Here is a 20228-nt window from a genome sequence, read left to right on the forward strand (position 1 = left end):
GAACTAAATGAGGTTTCAAACCCTCTTATAGAAACCCTTTTTATAGCAACTTCTATGTAAAGGTCTCTGATTATATTTCCACAAACTATATTTATTTTTACTTCCTGAATCATTACCCAGCCTATAGTTATTACAGCTATGTCGGCCACTGTCTAGCACTGTACTTGACCATAGTCAAATGATCAACGTCTAACTGTCTGCTTTAGTTCCGCATTTGTTGTTGCTTTTCTCCCCGAACTACTTTATTATCAGCTAATCATTACCCGATTGTTGTTGTCGGCGACACAATAACAGCCACAAATATTAAGCAAACAGTATATATATTGTTTGCTTGGAATTTGGTTTCATCCAGTCAGGTGTGGAGTACAAATCCGCTAAATACCGCTCCGTCAATGAATGGGGAAATTTTCTGAATACGAAATGAGCCCAATTTTGATGGAAAATATTCGGAAAGAGGGGATCTGGGAATCGCAAGTCGTTTAACCTCGAATTACCTCAACAATTGGTCATGTGGGGTTGACCCTCTGATGATAACCTTTACGCCAAATGAGGGCTCATCTAGGGCTTATCTAACAAAATCTAATCTGTCACAGATGTTGGCCTATAAATTAGTAGTTCTCAGGGGGGATTGATCGTTCTGTAGAGTCTCTATCTATTAGAGTTCATAGAATATTATCTCATGACGATTTCCAATTATCTGGATGTTTATACTTGGGAGGTACGTCTAGCTTATGCGACTTATTTGCGGGAGCTGCCCGGCTGATAAGCCAATTTTGAGGGGGAGGTCAGACAGGCGGCTGTCATTTCGAAGGTTTGTTTACACTGAGCGAAAAATGTAGTGCCCTTCTGGCTCAGGGTTTAGCATCTTTTTTTGAAAATATTACTATTACAAGGAAAGATTCATTTCATATGATACATATGTTTCATTTTTTTGTCCAACTGAAGGGCACTTTAAATTAAATACAAAATCAGAATTCGAAATCGAATGAAAATGAGTGAAGTCTTCAATCAACGCACTCCAATATATTGAATATTTTCACACCCAGCGTTGTGCATTTTTCAAGTTCAAGAGTCGCCCATAAACAAATGTTTAAAGTGATATAGATAGCACATACATATGGTATCGTTTGCATTTTGTGTTGTTGACGTCATTGCAGTTCGATTCGATTGTTGTTATTTGCAATTTGCGAATTTCGTTCGCCTTTTAGCCACTTAAAGTAAACAGAGCCGAAGACAGAACGCCAGACAGAAAGGGGAAGATTTCAAGGCTCTCTGCGCGTTTGCATTCGTTTGGATTCTTAGTTTACTGACACATATTTTAAAGTTGCCGTCTTTGTGGCCCGATTATCTCTCTACACATTTGTTTATACAGACATCTAGTATAGCCGTGTATATATTTAGACCTTTCAGGTTTGCTTTGCTCGCCGATTCTGCTTTTGGCCCGTTCTGCTTTGCTTCAGCTTTCTGCCTTCTGGCCGGGCTAATACTGCCAACACGTGAGCATAAAATTCACATAAAAACAACCGAGGCAGACTCGTACTCTTTCGTTTATGGATCTGTTTGGCAATTCTATTCTATTTAGCTCCGGTCTCCATCATAAGTCCCCCCCACCTTGTGCCCTACCCAAACATTGCCGCCTTGTGCATATTTGCTTTGCTAGATTTCTATATGGAGTGCTTGTCCGGACTCCGGATAGTTTGTTATTCCTGGCACGCACAATGCAGATTAAAATATATGGAATATTCTATCTAAAGTACTCGCTTTTAATGGCCCAGACTCTGACGTCAGGCTTGATTCAGGTGGCGTATAACCCGGACCTCGCCCATTTGCATTTCTTTGCCCTTTTCTCTGGCCCATTCATATTCATTACCCAGAGTATGAAAAGGGTTACTTTGTTGTCCTCTCGGTCCATAAATAAAAAATTAAACAAAAGAAAGGCCTGAGGAAGTAACCCTGAATGTCTAAGAACTCTACAATTTTTTATAGACTCCTTAGGTATTTATTTATTAAGTGTTTTGCAAATACTTCTATTGTTTGTTGAGCTAATTAAGCCAGAGCAGCGGATGTCTGCTGTCTTCTATCAGAATAGAAGATGTTTAGACTAATCTGGTGGTCTATTTTTAGTCGAACCGCATAAATTAGTCGACACGTGCTCTCTGACGTCTATTGGCTTGGAGCTCTGCCTGATTTGAGGCTCGTTAGTAAATCAACCTTTGTGGCCATTTATATATAGCTCGCTGGCTATGGAGCTTATCAAGAGCGATTTATAGTTTATAGCTATTGTACTCCTTGCCTAGATCTTTAATTGCCTAATTAGCGACTGCTTTGTGGCATCAGTTCTTTGATTAAATTCAATTGCAAGTTATTTACTTCAGCTTTACTCTCAGCCGCCTAGCTGGCTGACTGATAATGATAATGACAGTAAATGATAATGGTGGGTCATTAAAATTTGAGCTGCATGCAAATGTTTGCAGAATTGCAATGACAATTCAGCCTTAAGCCCCCTTAAGTCCCCTCACAGATGTACGTCATGCTCTATAAATATCAGTTCTTGCCATAAGGGCCAAGTGCTCTCTCTTAAATATTTAATAAACTTATCAAATGTTTGCCCACTTACTGCACGGACTTGTTCCTTTCCGCCACAGATAAAGTTCAAGTCATGTACTCCACTGACTGAGGCCCCAGTCGGTTGGGAGAGCAATCCGCAGGAACTAAGCCGCACAAACCGCCTTGGGCCAGTGTAATCCACTGATAAGCCGCCCAGAATCCACTGATAAAGTCGCAAAAAAAATCCATTTTGCGCTTTTGTTTACCCGCCGCCGAGGCATTTGAAAGTAATTAAACTTTGTAATGTGCGCCAATTCGATTGGAGTGAGAGCCTGCTCCTCCTACTCTTCGGCCCTGGCTAAAGTTCAGTATCTAAATTGATTTTAAATCCCTGTCCGACTCCCTCGATTCGAATGACTGCTAATTGATTGATGAATCGCATGAAGAGCTGCCACAATTACACTTTAAATGCTTGACAAATTTTCGCCACTGGCTTCTGATTCTGATTGTTGAATCATATTCTCAATTACGCTAATGAATCGTTCACGAAACGGCTCGAAAAACAAACAAAATCGAGCTACAGTTCTGCTCGAGCTTATTTTTAGACCCTTGATACTCGATACGCGATACTCGACTCTGTCATTGCATAATTTGTTCTAATTCCCAAATCAAATAATCGCCAACGGTCGGTTGGAGAACTAAAAATTGTGTCGAGTAATTATGAAGGGGCACGGAAGATGCACTCGTGGAAGAATGCTCCGAGGGATGCTCCGAGTCTTCCAGTAATTGAATTTTTGCTGCGTCACTGCGGTATTGCAGTTCCAGAACCCAGTCGGCAACCACAGCATCCCCCTGCTGCAGCACCTTGAGATTTGGCATAAGCCTCCACAAGTTGTGGCATTAATTGTGGCTAAGGTTAGGCCTGTTATTAAATAGATAATTGTGAGGAAAGTCTGCCATACGATCTTGTGCGCCGGCCAACGGGGCGTATTGAATATCTAATATTACGTATACGACGTGTTGGCTTGTTACATGAAATTGATGAGCCAAAACAAACCAAGAATTGTATTTTATAGACAACTATTTAACACTTGTGCTTACTAATTAGTATAGATATAAATCATTACTAAATAGAGAGCTTGCGAACTATTAAAATAGCGTGACTAAGACCCATTTGGGGGTTATCTTTTAAACTTTAAACTGAGTACTTTAATATCCCCCCTTTTTGTCTATTGCAGAGGAGGAGGCCTACATTTGCTTGGCCGGGCTGGTGGGCAGCAAGGAGAAGGTATTCATCAATCAAACCAAACTACAGCACGAGGTCACCTGGAAGACGGTGATGCAGATAGCCAAAAAGCACACGGTGAGTGAGACACCTTACCCCCCACCATAATCAATCACCTTGATATTAATTTCAATTTTTTTTTTGTTATTACAGAAAAGTGCCATCTCGTATTTCCAACGTATTTGCCCGGGCTTGAAGCTGGAGCGAGTCTTTATGGACTGGTGCTGGTGGATTCTAGCGGGCCTACCCTTCCAGCATCTGGTGCGGATAATGGACTGCTTCTTCCACGAGGGCATCAAGGTCCTGTACCGTGTGGCACTCGTCATACTCAATCTGTTTCACAAGGAGTGCCAGTCGAACAACGAATGGAGTCCGGATAATATTAAAAACGACATTGGCAATGCGCTGATCAAGTTCTGCAAGAAGATACCAGTGTCACCGGCGAAGCTGCTCCATGCCGCTTTTAGTATTAGGGGACTCAGGTAATTATAATTAAATTTACAAAACTATTTTAAATAATTAATCACTTATCTATTTATATTGCAGTACCCAGTATATTTCTAGAATATTTATCAAGACTGAAATGCTATTAAAAAGCCGTTCCGTGCTCAACAGCGGTTCGAAGCAATTAATCAAATCGCGTTCAAGTGATAATCTGCCCACTAGTCAGTCGCAGGTGAACATCCAAATGATGTCGCACACCTTGACCATCCGCGAGGTATGTAGGATTTACCCGATTATCCAATCGACACTTTCCCCAGCCTCAGCCCCAGCCCCAGTCCACCATCACACAGAATTCAGAAAACGAAATACAAACAGAGAAACCGAGCTAGGCACCTTTTCAGTTAGTAATGATACCCCAATATACTTAATACACAGCACTTTTGCAACACACTCTCTAATGGTATACTCTCTGATTTATTTTCATTCGTTTATCCGTTTATGTTCCTTATCGAATATATCTCTTCAATTCTGTCCACCAAACAATAAACAAAAACAATAAACAGAAGCTGCACTCCGAGAGCTGTCGCAATTTGGTATGAGGCTAAAAAAATCTTTTACAAAAAATTATTATTAATGAAACAAGTACTGATAATGCTGATAATGTTTGACGATTGATTCTGCTTGTTTTATTATGAGTTTTATGAATGAGTTGAAACTGTTTTCCGTTCGAGTCGAGTTGTTCAACTGCAATTGCTTGAATGTGCCGCATGAGAAGAGGACTCGCATTTGTATATAACTTTCGCGTGCAATCCATTCCAGCAATTTCGACTCAAATATTTTCATTTATATCTGCTTTTATTGGAATTTTATGTTGTTGTTAATTTTCGCCGAATAATCTAATCCATTAAAGCAAAAGCATAGCCTCAACAGTAACCACATCTATAATAACCAACACAATACAGCTTCTTATATTTGTTCGATTATTGGTTTGCTTTTCGTTGATTCGTTTTCTAAAATGCATAATTATTATTGCAAAGCGAAATACTCACAAACAAAATTACATAAACAAACAAACAAACAAGAAATCCTCAAGTTTAATTGCTCCTTACAAGAAATCTCTCTCTATAAATAAATATAAAAATTGTTTTTCTATTTTTCTTGTACTTTTTTTGCTGCCTTGGCAACGAATGAATGAATATTAACAAATACCAACCAAAAATATTTGCGAATAATCTAAAAATTTGCAAAACGCTTGATCAATGTATACATCTACATATATATATATATATATTCTTTCGATATTGATGGGTTTATTTTGTCCACATTTGGGGTGGTGTGCATACTATTATAATTATGTTCCATCATTCCATCATCCACGATTATATGTATAGGGCGAAAAGTCGCCGGGTCATAGAGCCATCGCGATGGGTGTCTATCCCATACACAATCTGAAAAGTCAAGTTTGTACGAACGAAGATGTAAGTGAAAGCCAACTCCAAGTGTCCAACTCCAATCCACTCTGAAATGTCAATCAAACAAACCAATCCTCCACCGAGAAACACACTTTTAATCCTGCTATTTATACATATATCTATTACCCGTATATCTATCGAAGCTTATAGCTCCTTACACGTTATGATTCCACATTCCATCAAGTCATAAAAACTGCATGGATTGCCGGATATAATCGCCTTCAGTCTAATATCAATTAGTTGATTTTTTGTGTTTATTGCCTCATGGTTTGATTATTATGTTTATTTTTTATAGTTTAGTTACTTTAGGTTAATAGGAAGAATAGGTGAAACTGTGAAAGGAACTGTGTCGTTTTCATAAGAGTCCCCCCAGTTCTTCATCCGCCATATTGCATATAATTTTTTGCTATATCTCCATCTATATCTTTTCATAGCATTTTGGTTTGCCGGGCACAAAGAATTTCATAAAAACCTGGACGGATAGACAATTTGTAAGCATTGCATTGCATTTTGAAGACCCTCCAATCTCTCCAACTTGTCCATTATCCCCCTATATATATATCATACTATATATACTTCCATGTTGAATGCAATTCCTCCCAGAAAACCCATCCATAAACTACCATGCCACGCCATGTCTTAGAAAACTATTTTGGGAAAGTCTATTGTCTATGTAAAGTGTCCTTGTCCTGCCGTCCTTGAATGTTGGTAGATGATCCCCACATAGTTCATCCGATAATTGGAAAAACTTTCAAAAATAAAACCCGAAATTGAAATCACAGAAGAGCTTACAGTTTGAGAGCCAAGCTACAGTTGGACAAGCTGCTGCTGCTCTGCCGCTGCCGCTGCCGCCGCCGATGCTGCTGCTGCTGCTGCTTACAGTTTGAAGCGTACTTCGCTGTAGTTAATTAATATTCCGTAGTTTTTAGTTTTTAAATCAAGATTTAACGTTTTCTCGTTAATGTTAATATATTTTTTGTTATCTTGATACCTAACCCTTGGCTTTTAGTTGTTTTCCGTTGACTTTTGACCTTTTAGTTCATGTTCTTTCACTTTATTTTACCCGCGCCCAAGTATTTTGTTTTGTCATTGGCTAATTGCTACCCTATTTCAAACGTTACTCGTAGTTGTAGTTTATTTAAATTATTAATTTTAAGTTTTTTTTATGGATTTTCTAACAATTATTTTGTTTGTTTGCCCGCATAGCTATTCACGCTGTGGTCCTGGCTGCCCGTGAGGATAACAATGTACCAACCGGTGCTGCTCTACACTACCGAGGAGCACGGCTGCTCACTGACCACCTTCTACGTCCGGGTGGAGCAGCACGAGCCCACGCTGCTCATGATCAAGACGTGCAATAATGAGGTAATTAATCAAATTTTGGAAATCCATCCAAAAATAATAAACAATTTTGGATATTTTTCAGGTATTTGGCGCCTATTGCTCTTCCCGCTGGTTCGAAAGAAATGTTAAAGATGACAAGGGCCAGCGACAGGCCTACTTTGGCACCGGCGAAACCTTCTTGTTCTCCCTGTATCCCGAGCGAGCCAAGTACCCCTGGGTGGGAATCGAGGGCGACAAGGATCTGGGTCACAGTTCCGAGCTGTTTATGGCGGCCGATTCCAAGATGATCACCATTGGTGGAGGGTATGTTTGTGGTTCTCTGAATTGTCCTCAAAATTATCTAATTTATGGTTTATTTTTAGTGAGGGTCAGGCCATCTGGATGGATGAGAATATAAGATTTGGCAAGACGGACAGCTGCAAGACTTTTAACAATCCGCCGCTTTGTCCGTCGGGCGACTTTGAGATCCGGGTGCTGGAGGTCTACGGCTTTGTTGGCATCTAAAACCCCCCCTAACCCCGTTCATGCTACTTCAGTCTGACCGATATTGCCCGCCGATGATCAAGTGCTCAGTCAACCTGCTCGACCTCCCCCCGCGTTTCCTTCAACCCACTCAATACTACCCATCAGATTGCTTTCGCTTCCGCAGCTATTGGCGGATGCTGATACTGATGATAACCGGATGATTAAATGTGTAAACATTTATAAAACAATTATTTATAAATATGTATCGAAAGTGGCCACGCATCAGCAGCTATCGCCGCCGTCGTCGTGTTAATGTTAAATGTTTATGATGAATAACAACTAAACAACTAAAAAGCAAACAAAACTAAAACAAATTATATATTATATAATGGAAATACTCTGTGAGTTAATGTTTCAAAACGCAAAGCTTTGAAATTACAATACACTAGTTGTTATAACCCCTTTACATATATATTATATATACATAATATCTATACAACTACATATATACATAATGAATTAATATAAAGTGTATATCTAAATGTAAATCGTATTCTATAGCCATGTATCGCAGCAAAGAAACAAAATTGAAAAAAAAAAACTATTCCTTAAAGCCGAACGCAGAAAAATAAGAAGAGAAACCCTTGGCTGCGATTGATTTTTGTTTATTAGAGTTAATAATTCATTTAGTTTATAAATATGTATGTATTTTTTCTTTCTGCAAACCAAATTTACTGACTTGACTGAATTCGTTATTAATATGTTATTAATATTATTATTGCTATGTGTATAGAGAGTGTAACTTGTAAATTTCATTGGAAACCGAATGTTTTTGAAAATTGTCTCCCATTGGTCGCAAAAAAAAAAAAAAAAAACATCAAAAATATACCTATAGTTAAAGCATAACCAAACATCTTTCGATTAGTGTTGCTGCCGACAATGATATGCTCAGATACTACATCATTACTGTGTAGCTAAATAACCCAAAATTAATTCATAATTGTATTGTAGGGCTAATGCCCCGAAAACCAACACCATTTGCAGTCATTTCAAAGTGCATTATGAGCAAATATTTATAGAAGAAGGCAAGAGAGTATTCATTCATGTGGAATTGATCTCAAACCGAAAAAAAGCGAAAGAAATTATTACAAGTTGAAGGCTAAACAAGTGTACATAAGCACACACAAACGAGAACAATCAATAATTATTTTAAGATTCCATTCCAATTTCAGTACCAACGAAATTCTTTGCTCACCTCTTTAGACTTTTTGCGCACAAAACAAAATTTTTGCACATATTTCTAGTCAATTTTTATGTTTAACACAACGAACATGGTGTGTTTCCTCTCGAATGTACTTCATCTCTATTATTATTTGCCGTTGAGTGACTGCAGATTCTGATGGTTTATTGATCTTTGCACTACTCAAGCGAATTGTTACAATTTAATGGCAGAACAACCACAACGAACACTGAGGAGACAGACGTGGGCAGCCACAGATTGCAGGAAGCGACAGACAACACTCCACTACAATTGCGGAGCTGGTACTCCACAAATCCCACCCCAGTCCCTCAAGTCCTCTTTCCCTGCCAAAAAATGAGAAGAAATTTAAGATGAGGTGCAATCTGTGGCGGCAAAATAACGAAATATAATAATATATGAATAGTTTTAGGTTTTAAACAAACTCTCTGTGTTGTTGTTACTATGATTCAAAGTATATGTACACATTATATAGTACGGCATATGAAATAACCGAACTCTACATTATATACCACAACTAAAAATAGTTGAACAAGTTGATCCATTCAATGCGAAAGCAAAGTGAAAATATGCGAAAAAAAGCAAATCTGTTTGTTATTTGTTTCCGAGTGCGAATTGTAATAAATTCATAATTTTTACTCTATTTGGTTGACTAATTCTTATAAGCCGATTGATTATATAAATTGTTGATAGAGCTTAAGACGGGGAGTGCTTGGAGAGGATTGTTTGTGGCATTGACTCGGCAGCTGTCCCCCTTTGAAAAGGCTCTTGGAGACCCTTTTGGGACACTGCTAACATGGACAGTATTTGGTAAAGCAAACAAAACAAAAAATTTGTAAGAGAACTTAACTCTTTTGTACATAAATTGTTTTCTATCTGAATTGTTCTCAATGTGTAGTTTAAATATGAAATATCTTGACAAGTATCCATATATTTATATTTGAATGTTATTAATGCAGCAGTTAAACGGTAGACGATGTTATATCTACTTACCTACCCACATACAATAATTTATACATAAAACTGGAATCGTATGTCCATATATTTGACTTTGCAAAACCACTATGTGTATTTTTTAATTGAAACAGCGAGCGTGTGTCGATTTTGAGATGTTATTTTTATTTAATTTATGCATATATTTTGTAATACATAAATCCTGATTACAATACATACGTACACGTACACGTAAACACACACGCCGATTATGTAGGAGACGAGTAAATTTTATTCGATAATAAATTATATTAAATCAAACAAGAATAATTATATTATATAAAGATATATGTATGTTAAATCATTTTAGTGGATGTATAAAAATCAATGGAAACAAGATCAAATAAAATAAAAAATTATAAAAATATCTCAATGCTGTTATAACATTTTTGTTTTAGGATACATGGACTTGACGTGCTTTTCCAATTAGGATACGGGTTTCGAGTATAATAATATTAGATGGTAGAATACAAAGGATGCTCTTCAATAATTATAGTTTGAAAAAAGCATTCCAAACACGAAAATCATGGCTACTATAGAAAGGGTAGCCCCTTTGCCTGCCGCATTGCACAGATCCGTGTTGCAGACCTTGCATCCTAGGAAGTTCAGATAGGGCACTACGGGATCTGGAGTCTCATCGCAATTGACTTCCACGGGCGAGGATTCATCAAAGTAACAGGAACGTCTCATAAACAACATTTCTCCGGGCACTGCTGGCAGAGGTGATATATATATTTTACGGTCGATGGTCCCTAGGATATACTCACTTCCGCCGTAATACTTGGTCAAACACGAGGACTCCATTCCGGGCGCTCGCATGTCCGCCACCGCCTCGCAATCCGACGTGGCTATGTCATCGCCCGCGAAATTCTCCCCACACCCTGGATTATTGACGGAATCGCATTCGTAGCAGGTAATGGCCCGAGCTGATGACGACATGCGTAGATATGTGTGTCAACGAGGGCACACGCAAAAAAACACACAGAAAATTACCATCAGTTTTTTGTCTGCGAACCAGTCACTGTTTCTCATAAGACAACAATAACACAGAAATATAGAGCTTTTATCTCTTGTTTATATTGTTTCTTCTTTTAAGCAAAAAACAAAAAAAAACGTAAAAGTTTGCTGGGTTATCAGTTTTTTTTGGAGAAAAAATTCTTTTCACTGTTTATACTCGTTGTTTATATTAGTGTTTGATTTAAGAACTAGCCACTGGAATTTGTTGTTTATTTTTATTTGTAATTAAGCTATAATCTGGTGTTTTTCAGATGACTATATATGTTTTATTCAAAATTAAACATTTTATTTTCAACGAATATATGTTTTTTACAAAACCGAACCGAACCATCATACGTGACGGTTTTTTCCGCAAAGATTAGCGATTCTTTTGTGTGTTTTTTGTTGAATACATTATTTTATTTCGTCTGTTGTTTTTTTTTAAAGTTTAAAGATGCGAACGGGCGGTAGGTCGGCGAGCTTACCTGCGCTGGCCAGCGTGACGACCAGAAAGAGATGGAGAAACGCACGCAACGCCATCGTCTCCATCGTACCGCCCCCGAAAACAGTTGATCCCACTGTCCGCTGGTCGCGGTGATTCAATAGCTATAGCTATATGGCGACTACAGATGTTTTCTACTCAGCTGCCGATCTGCTCCGATCACAATCACATGATAGACCCACTATATAGCCACTGAATAGCCAACCGAACCGCCACCGACTCGTAGCGTTGCACACACGAGACTAAACTGAACTGAATTGAAATGAACTGGGCGCTCGCCCGCCCGAACAATCGCATTTACAGTGTGATTTCCATGGCAGATTTTGACTTCTCCTTCGTTCGCATATATATTTTCCTGCGGTGTTGACATTGCGGCTAGCGAGGAGGAGGCCGATACGATGGGTGGTGTCATTCCGAAGATATAGCCAGGTTGCCAGAATCGCCCTTCCCCATAACGATATCCCACACATCTATAGGATAAATAGCCGGGAGCCATCATTTATTTCAACGACGGCAAACAGACAAAAGTTCATTAGTGGCATTTTCGAACAAATAAACAATTTTGGCATTCTGTGTAAAATTAGTTTTTATTAGTTTTGTATTTGGATCGCTCGATATTTGTTTGCCAGCTTTTCGGCTTGTGTCTGCTAATGTTACTCATACGCCCTGTGTTCGCCATTAATTGGCCATTAACACAGTGGGCTATAATCCTAGCTAGCTTGTCTACTTGAGGTTTTCTACGTGAGGATTGTGAGGTGCTGCTTAAATTGAACTATGTTTACTAACGTTTCATGTCTGTTGTTTGTTTTTTCATTGTTTTTTCCATTGATGCCTCATTACGGCCAGTGACTTCCGAAAGATATTTCACGGCACTTGCGCTGCCAAAAGAAACAAGACTAGACTCGAGAACAATTTCCATTTATCCAGTCCATTCCAGCCGATGACTGCCTCGGCTCCGTTGCAAAAATTTTCATTGTCGCACACATGACAACTGACATTCTGCACCGCTGTCAGGGTGGGATCCATTTTGCATCCCACATCGGTGGCGTTCACCTCGCCAAAGAAGCATCCTCGAACGATTTTCCGAACGCCATTTTCTAAGGAAATCAAATATTTTGTTAGTCTACTTTCAGGCACACTCCCAATAAATACAAGAATCTTAGCAATTTAAGTTTTTATGATTTTTATATGTATGGCTCTAACCCGAAACATTAAAAAGATATCAACGATACTCGACAAGATTACCGGAAAGTCTATGACAATTTTAAAAATAAGGTCACAGCTGTTTTTATATGCAAAAAAATATACTTTTTAATTTATTTTTCTAATGATTTGCGTCACAATTCTTGGGATGGATTTCTATATTCTATACTTTCTTTAATAATAATTCACATTTCTTAGCATTGAATTCTATAATCGATCATTTTAAGTGTATATATTACTCGTTTTGCTCCTTAAACTCATTAAGCTTGAGGTATTTAAGCAAATGCGGCAGCTGTTTTAAAAATATTTTTTTTTTAAATTTAATTTTCACTCACTATCAATAAAAAGATCATAAATCATTCAGCAAAGTCTGCTAGTTTTTCAAACAAATACTACGAGAAACAATATGTAATGGCTTAGCTTGAGTGACATATAAATAGCTTTTGTAAATAAATGATATTTTTTAAATACTAAACCGTCAACTTATTCAGATCGTATGAAGCGTAAATACTTTTGCTTTTTAAATATTTAATGTATGAATTATCCTAGTAATTAATTTTAACAAAATCTTACCTTTGAAGACACGTTTTAAGCAGGCCGTGGCATTTACGCTGAGCAGATCACTCTCCAAGAACCTCGGCGGGGCAATGAAGGAGCAATCGTATTTGAAATGGGTCTCGACTTCAAAGTCCTCGCCACAACTCTCCTCGTAGACAGACTCGCAGGCATAACATTTAATGGCGTATGCTACATGGCATTGAAAAATGCCCAAAAGATCAGAGATTTGTATTATTTATGACAAAAATGAAATCAGACAGAGGACAGCCTCTCTAATGGCATTATTCACCACTTGGCAAACACAAAATACAAAAATACAAATATTCAAAATCCAAAAACAAATTGAACGAAAAATTCTAATGGAAATCTAAAGCAAAACAGAGAAAATACAAACCTGAGGCCGACAGTGAGATGAGAGCGCCAAACCAAAGTAAATATTGCTGCATTGTTGCAGAGAGAAAAATAGTGTTTTTCCACTTGCAGGTTGATATTTTATTGGAAGGTTTTTTGAATAAATAAAGCTTATATATAACTCTGCTCACTCTACACTCAAACAGCGCACTTGAAACGATCCATCCGCACCGATTTTATAAATATATAATATTTCGTCTGACGTACACAGATTTAAATATATGTATAAATTTTTTTCATATAAATGATACGTGTGTTTATTACTGGGAAAATGATTGAAACTGATTTGGTTTGAATAGGTAACGAAAAGTAAACACTCGTCTTCTGTGTTTCTTTTTTGAGTTTTTAGGATGCTAAAGATTTTTCAGTTTTCCCGGGTAAATTTTTAGAATCCGCCAGTGTTTCGACGGCCGACAACGAAATCGAACTAAAAGAATTTCCAAATTCAACTCCTTGCCACCATGTCTCGTTGCTCTTCAACGCTGGCTCTCTTTTATTTTTATTTTTTGTGTGTGTGGTGCGGGAAAAACTTTATGGCCATTTTGCCTGGCGTCATCGCTTCGCCTGTTTTAATTTGTCTAATTTTAATGAACATTTTGTGTTTCCCTTTTCTTTTAGATTTTCCCACTTTTTTTTGGGGGGCGTGCGCCGCTCACTTGAGCGAATTTATAGCACCCATGGGGGGAGTGGGGTGGGTGGGAAATGTGTCAAAAGTGGGAGTGTAAACTGAGGAAAATCACAGAGAAAACTGTTCACATATTCGAAGTATTTTGGTACCGTCTGGCAAGAGAAAATTCCAAAATAAATCCGTCTCTTTCGGAAGAAAGCAAAGAGAAAGATATTGTTTCCGTTGATATGATTGGAAGTGTGCCCAGGCACGCAAGTTCTTCCTATTTGTTCCTTATTCCATTACTTGAAAATCAATTAAATAGGGTGCGTCTAAAAAAGCAGCAATTAATTACATTAATACTCGGAAATTGAAATTCATTGGGCAATCAAAAATAACACAAGCCTTGTATTTATTGCGGTTACTAATACCTGTTTTGATGCAGAATAGTGGAGAATTGATCCAGAAATCGTTTAAGGTAATCCGCTTGAGAATCGGATGAGAATTTGAGAAGATATGGCTATCACAGTGGGCCGCATAAGAAAAAACCCCATTTTAAAGGGATCCCATCAGGAAAAATGGAGAAAAAATCGAAAAAATGTTTGGTCTCAGGATTTTGATGCAGAATGGTGGAGAATCGATCTAGAAATCGTTTAAGGTACCCCGCTTGAGAATCGGATGAGAATTGGGGAAGATATGGCTATCACTGTGGACCCTATAGGGAAAAACCCCATTTTCAAGGGATCACCTCACGAAAAATGGACAAAAAATCTAAAAAATATTTTGTCTCAGGATTTTGATGCAGAATGGTGGCGAATCAATTCAGAAATCGTTTAAGGTACTCCGCTTGAGAATCGGATGAGAATTGAGAAAGATATAGCCATCACAGTGGGCCATATAGGAGAAAACCCCATTTTTAAGGGATCCCATCAGAAAAAATAGACAAAAAATCGAAAAAATATTTCGTCTCAAGATTTTGATGCAGAATGATGGAGAATCGATCTAGAAATCGTTTAAGGTACCCCGCTTGAGAATAGGATGAGAATTGGGAAAGATATAGCCATCACAGTGGGCCATATAGGAGAAAACCCCATTTTCAAGGGATCCCATCAGGAAAAATAGACAAAAAATCTAAAAAATATTCGGTCTCAGGATTTTGATGCAGAATGGTGGAAAATCAATCTAGAAATCGTTTAAGGTACCCCGCTTGAGAATCGGATGAGAATTGGGGAAGATATGGCTATCACTGTGGACCCTATAGGGAAAAACCCCATTTTCAAGGGATCCCATCAGAAAAATGGACAAAAAATCTAAAAAATATTTTGTCTAAGGATTTTGATGCAGAATGGTGGAGAATCGACCCAGAAATCGTTTAAGGTACCCCGCTTGAGAATCGGATGAGAATTGGGGAAGATATGGCTATCACTGTGGACCCTATAGGGGAAAACACCATTTTCAAGGGATCCCATCAGGAAAAATAGACAAAAAATCTAAAAAATATTCGGTCTCAGGATTTTGATGCAGAATGGTGGGTAATCCCACAAGATTTTAATACTTACAAGTGTTTAGATAACAAAATTAGTAATTTTTAGAATTTTTACAAAAGTCACTTCTCCTAAAAAACTAATAGAAATTAAAAAAAGGGATTTTGTTTATTGAAAAAAAACACTAATCATTTTGCAAAAACATATCATTTACGTATATACTATAGTAAATATTTTTTCTTATATTGTCGATGTTTAGAAGTGGTACACTTCAAGGATAGTATTTTTCTAGGCTAAGACTCGTGCCACACCCAACATTAAAAGAATGGCGCCTGCCACAGGAGCCATTGATGGCGATTTGTTGCATCCATCCTTGAAGCAAACTGTGCAATTCTTTGAATATAGAGACTTATTACACTCAGCTGTTGCATTCAGCTTATTTCCATAAAAACATTCTCTAATGACAATTGCTAAAAACAAATAATTATTTATATTATCCAAAAGAGCTTAAATTTTAATTATACTAACTAGAATTGTAAGATTTGGAGCAACCCACTGCACGACGATGACCATTAGCTTCCGGGCAGTCATAAAGTGACTGATTGGCAAATAGGAAGTTCATTCCACAAGACTTGGGATTCACTACGGAAGTGCAATGGTAGCACTTAATAGAATATCCTAAAAAACGAAATATCTGCGTATTTAAACGAATGATTTGTGCCGAAGGTCCCTTACCAGGGCAGACAAAAGTGGCTAAAATGCCGACCGTCAGGATTATTTTTACAATTGGAAACATTTTTAATTCGAATTTTTTTAAGCTTTGTGTTTTTTAACAAAAAGGAATATTTTTTTAAATAGATCTTACTAGCTTGGCTACTGGATTAAAACTACAATCATTTCAAACATTCCTAAAAATGTAATTTCCTTAAACCACAAGCCTATGAATAATAAGCCTAATGATTCAGTTTGCAATCATTTGTTTGTCTTTGCGAAAGTTTGTAGGAAGTTCATATATAAATCATCATTTGGGTGATAGAAAAAACTGAAATTCACATATTTATTGCTGAAGCGAAAGGTGTATAACAATTAACAGAGATTCAAAAAGTGATTTAAGCGTATCCTTAAGGGGATTCTTATCGTAGCATGCTCACAACATCTAAGATATGGATGGGGTAGATGGGTTACTCGACCACAATTCATCTTTAGGCCAGGATTCGGGCCACACCGAAGAAGAGCAGGATAGCGCCGGCGATGGGAGCAATGGATGCAGATCCGTTGCACTCGTCCTTGGGGCAGGCTTCGCAGCTAAGCTGCTTGGCGAATGGCAAGGAAGGATCGGCCTGGCAGCCAACCTGTGTGTTGCTAATATCTCCAAAGTAGCAGCTCCTCACCACCTGGTTCTTGCCGATTCCTATTGGAGAAAGTATAAGAAATTAGATATTTTAAATCTTAAAGATATAACAGGTGTACAATTAGGAATTTAAACAATTTCAAGTTTCAGTTTCTTTATATTTTTAGCTTAATCCGTTAAATACTTTTGATGTACATATATTTTTTTTTTTTCTATTTTTGACTTTGTACGTGCTTTCAAGAAAATTAATTGTTGTAAATTCCAGATACTCGTTTTATTTATAGCTTAAAATTTTCCATTTAGTAGTCTACAGTTTTCCTAATCGTTTTGGTTGTATTTCATTACTCAAAAAACAATTAAAACTCTCAACCGCAACAATCCGATTTTGATGAGTAAAACAGCTCGGATTTTTCCGGTAGATCCCCTTTAAAATTAGTGAAAATGCCAGTGCTAAGAAAATAATAGACTCTAAGAAACGGGATGTACTCTTAATGGTTTCGAGACACATTTTCTATTATTAGCATATAAAATATTCAACCATAATACTTTATATAGATTTTTCGCAAATTTTTTAAGTTATTCATTTTAAAAATTGGAAAAAATAGTGGCCTGAGTCACCATTCACTGAAGTATCACCCACTTCTACGAATATTAAATATATAGCCTCTGCTAATAATATAGCCTCCCTTTCTTAAGAGTATAATACTTTAAAGACTAATAATATAAAAAAATCGTAAAAGGAGAACATCAACTGAGAAAATGGGAACTACCTACTACCTACCCTTTAACTACCTACCCACTATTAAAAAAAACACTTTTATTCTTCACTTAAGTGATTAAGATCTAGAACAGTCCTATGAATAGCTGTGACTAATTAATTGTTTTCTTTTTTTTTTTTGCCTGTGAGTTAATTGAAGCTGTCACTCCCTTTGTCCGCCCTCAAATGATTTTGCAATGAGAACTGAGGCGTGGCTTGAATGTTAATGCAATTAACAAATAATGGTGGAGGTGATGTCGCGGTCACTGAGCATAAATACTACGCGGATCCCCCAAGAGAAATCTATGAAAAACACTTGAAAAAAACAGAACCCGCATTAATTATTCAGACAACAAACGAGAACTACGAATTAAAAGGCTCTGGAGAATATTTATGCATGGCAATTACTGGGCAATCGAATAAATTGCCTGAAAATATCAAGCAAATAACTCAAATACCATTGATATTAATATGCTGGGCTGACGATGAATTTATAATGGGCCCCTTTATATACTGTGGGATAGGTTTTAATCTCCTCTGGGTTCAGTACTTATCATTAGCCCTTCATGGAAAACGAAATGAGTAATGTCAGCTTAAAAAACCTTGATAATTGAAGCAAAAGAAAGCATGAATGGGGAAAGAAATGTATTTCCACTATCGGTTTACTTTCTATAGATGTTTTACTTCCTCTCTGCATTGTGGGGTTTTATAATCTACAGAAAAATGCCGCATATCAAACTGGAAAGCTTCCAATAGAGACTTTAATATTTTGAAAATTTCTAAAAATAAACTTTAGTCTCTAACAAGTCCACTGCATTAGGGGCTCTGCTGTTCAATTTTTTTGTTCATTCATTCATACGTGATAGGAAAATTAAAATAGGAAAATTGGTCATAAATTGTTGGGGCTTTGAATAGGAATTTTAGAAAATAATATGCATCTACATCAAAGTCACATCAACTAATCAAAGCTATGCATTTTCCTATCAAAAAACCGTTTTAACTCATTGAAATTCAAAACTGATTAAGAAAAACATAAAAATGAAACATTTTAAATGTTAAATAAGATGTCAAAGGCCAAACATCGTATATGTATCACTACTCTTGAACGGTGATTAGAGTTAATCAAGCCAATTGGCTATGTGATGCCTTCAGAGCGGGGGCGATCAATACGATGAGATCACAGTTGTCATTTTGATCGAACACTCACCCGTCTCGATGACCTTCCTCATGCATCCCGTGGCATTGCGGACGGGGAAGAAGCTCTGGAGAAACCGCGGCGGGGCAATCCTGGAGCAATCGAACAGCAATTTCTCGTCAGCCTCGAACTTCTCGCCGCACTGGGGAGTCGTAAAGGAATCACACTGATAGCACTTGATGGCATAGCCTGTGGAAGCAAAGATCTGCAGATCAATTTGGCGGGAGAACTCCGGAAGTTGGCATACCGGTGCAGGCCAGAGTGGCCAAAATGGTAAGACCCAGGAAAAGCTTTACACTTGACACCATTTTTCCAGATTCGAAAGAAACTCTTTGGGTTTCGGTTGGTTGTGTGTGGGAAATATTATTAAAAAACAGACCTTGACGGAACGACGGTCGGCGAGCGTCTGTTGGCCACTACTTGGCGTCGAGAAGCGTCCGGTCCCCCATCAATTGTTTCACTCACAAAGTCACTCAAAGTTGCCCCCTCATTCGCTGGCGTTGAGTGAAAATATTACGTATACGTTGCGTGCTTGCATAGTGTTTTTAAAATTCTGTAGAAGCTGGCATAATGTTTTTTTTTGTTTTGTCCCACCATTTGACATACAAATTGTATATACAGATATATACGCATGAATATATCAAGAATTTTTTTTTGCCAACTTGTTTGGGTGATGTCAGACGTTTTGTGTTTTCTGTTTATTTTTATTTTGTTTAGACGCCCAAAAAATGCCGCAAACTCTTTGAGTTATGTTCTATATTTTCGGGGTATTGTGTAATTATTATTGAATGGGACTTCTTGTGTGTCCATTAGAATTCCAGCGGTGTCTCTCGAATTCACAGTGACTTATTTTTTTTTTGCAAAACCGGTTGCCATTTTTGACTTTTTCATTCTAATGCGCAGTTTTGCACAAAAATACTCGAATATTCACTCAGTCAAAAGTAAAATTCTCATTATTGTGCAAATCACAGCAATTAACAAGACTTGGATATTGTCATTTGTTAACGAAAGCTGTTTTATAGCAATACTATATAAAGTACACACCCGAAGCGCTTTGCCTTTAAAATTATTCTAAAATACATAAACATATTCTTTTAAGCTTTGGTTAATTAAAAATACTTTTTTAATGACTATTGCCAATTAATTTAATTGATAATTTAGGATGCACTCAGTATTCAACTCTCTTATTAATTTACTTTTCTTAAATTGGCTTTTTTTTTTGTTCTGTACAAGTATTCTGTTTCCTAATTTGGAACATGAACACTGACGCATTTAAGTGGCTTTCCCACAAATTTCTATTTTCTTCAATTAAGTAATTTTTCAAATTATGCTAAATGAGTTTGGGTTAATTGGGCA

The 20228-nt window shown here is 37.4% G+C and overlaps 4 protein-coding genes across 17 annotated transcripts in view; 1 reads left to right on the top strand and 3 right to left on the bottom strand.

The window, feature by feature from the left end:
• The window catches only part of sky (GTPase-activating protein skywalker), a 34323-nt gene extending 24865 nt beyond the window's left edge, over positions 1-9458 (top strand). For 3 of the 13 annotated variants that reach the window (XM_043211487.2, XM_017233396.3, XM_070277712.1), the window contains 7 exons: positions 3786-3910; positions 3986-4314; positions 4379-4550; positions 5668-5754; positions 6955-7113; positions 7175-7395; positions 7455-9458. In XM_043211487.2, coding sequence (XP_043067422.1) covers positions 3786-3910; positions 3986-4314; positions 4379-4550; positions 5668-5754; positions 6955-7113; positions 7175-7395; positions 7455-7596 — 1235 coding nt within the window. In that variant the 3' untranslated portion in view covers positions 7597-9458. Of the gene's footprint in view, positions 1-3785; positions 3911-3985; positions 4315-4378; positions 4551-4839; positions 4870-5667; positions 5755-6182; positions 6240-6954; positions 7114-7174; positions 7396-7454 lie in introns of all 13 variants that reach the window. The other 10 variants (XM_043211488.2, XM_017233398.3, XM_017233399.3 and 7 more) reach the window with 5 other exon arrangements.
• Positions 9459-9911: 453 nt separating this feature from the next.
• On the bottom strand, positions 9912-11561 carry LOC108119960 (UPAR/Ly6 domain-containing protein bero). 2 transcript variants are annotated; one of them, XM_017233413.3, is made up of 3 exons: positions 11290-11561; positions 10576-10734; positions 9912-10521 (listed from the first exon to the last, which is right to left on the bottom strand). In XM_017233413.3, exons 1-3 carry the CDS (start codon positions 11351-11353, stop codon positions 10292-10294), a joined length of 453 nt encoding a protein of 150 aa, XP_017088902.3. In that variant the 5' UTR covers positions 11354-11561; the 3' UTR covers positions 9912-10291. The 2 variants fall into 2 exon arrangements, with proteins under 2 accessions (XP_017088902.3, XP_017088903.2); XM_017233414.3 differs by having other exon boundaries at positions 9912-10518; positions 11290-11557.
• Positions 11562-11874: 313 nt separating this feature from the next.
• LOC108119959 (UPAR/Ly6 domain-containing protein CG9338) lies at positions 11875-13911 on the bottom strand. The gene is made up of 3 exons (XM_017233412.3): positions 13462-13911; positions 13083-13256; positions 11875-12403 (listed from the first exon to the last, which is right to left on the bottom strand). Exons 1-3 carry the CDS (start codon positions 13511-13513, stop codon positions 12171-12173), a joined length of 459 nt encoding a protein of 152 aa, XP_017088901.2. The 5' UTR covers positions 13514-13911; the 3' UTR covers positions 11875-12170.
• Positions 13912-16593: 2682 nt separating this feature from the next.
• On the bottom strand, positions 16594-19290 carry LOC108120017 (UPAR/Ly6 domain-containing protein bero-like). Its single transcript, XM_017233499.2, has 3 exons — positions 19120-19290; positions 18885-19061; positions 16594-16980 (listed from the first exon to the last, which is right to left on the bottom strand). The coding sequence occupies exons 1-3, from the start codon at positions 19178-19180 to the stop codon at positions 16772-16774; spliced, it is 447 nt and encodes a 148-aa protein (XP_017088988.1). The 5' UTR covers positions 19181-19290; the 3' UTR covers positions 16594-16771.
• Between the last annotated feature and the right edge of the window lie 938 nt (positions 19291-20228).

This window comes from Drosophila bipectinata, chromosome 2L, assembly GCF_030179905.1.
Source record: "Drosophila bipectinata strain 14024-0381.07 chromosome 2L, DbipHiC1v2, whole genome shotgun sequence".
Lineage (NCBI taxonomy): Eukaryota > Metazoa > Arthropoda > Insecta > Diptera > Drosophilidae > Drosophila > Drosophila bipectinata.

Excerpts from the sequence above, each read along its gene's own strand:
- LOC108119959 (XM_017233412.3), bottom strand. The coding sequence starts at position 13,513 with ATGCAGCAATATTTACTTTGGTTTGGCGCTCTCATCTCACTGTCGGCC. Across the intron at positions 13,257-13,461 it reads CATCTCACTGTCGGCCTCAG|CATACGCCATTAAATGTTAT; the intron begins GTTTGTATTTTC and ends AATGCCATGTAG. Across the intron at positions 12,404-13,082 it reads CTTAAAACGTGTCTTCAAAG|AAAATGGCGTTCGGAAAATC; the intron begins GTAAGATTTTGT and ends TGATTTCCTTAG.
- LOC108119960 (XM_017233413.3), bottom strand. The coding sequence starts at position 11,353 with ATGGAGACGATGGCGTTGCGTGCGTTTCTCCATCTCTTTCTGGTCGTC. Across the intron at positions 10,735-11,289 it reads CGTCACGCTGGCCAGCGCAG|CTCGGGCCATTACCTGCTAC; the intron begins GTAAGCTCGCCG and ends TGTCGTCATCAG. Across the intron at positions 10,522-10,575 it reads GACCAAGTATTACGGCGGAA|CAGTGCCCGGAGAAATGTTG; the intron begins GTGAGTATATCC and ends CACCTCTGCCAG.
- LOC108120017 (XM_017233499.2), bottom strand. The coding sequence starts at position 19,180 with ATGGTGTCAAGTGTAAAGCTTTTCCTGGGTCTTACCATTTTGGCCACT. Across the intron at positions 19,062-19,119 it reads GGCCACTCTGGCCTGCACCG|GCTATGCCATCAAGTGCTAT; the intron begins GTATGCCAACTT and ends TTGCTTCCACAG. Across the intron at positions 16,981-18,884 it reads GAGGAAGGTCATCGAGACGG|GAATCGGCAAGAACCAGGTG; the intron begins GTGAGTGTTCGA and ends TTTCTCCAATAG.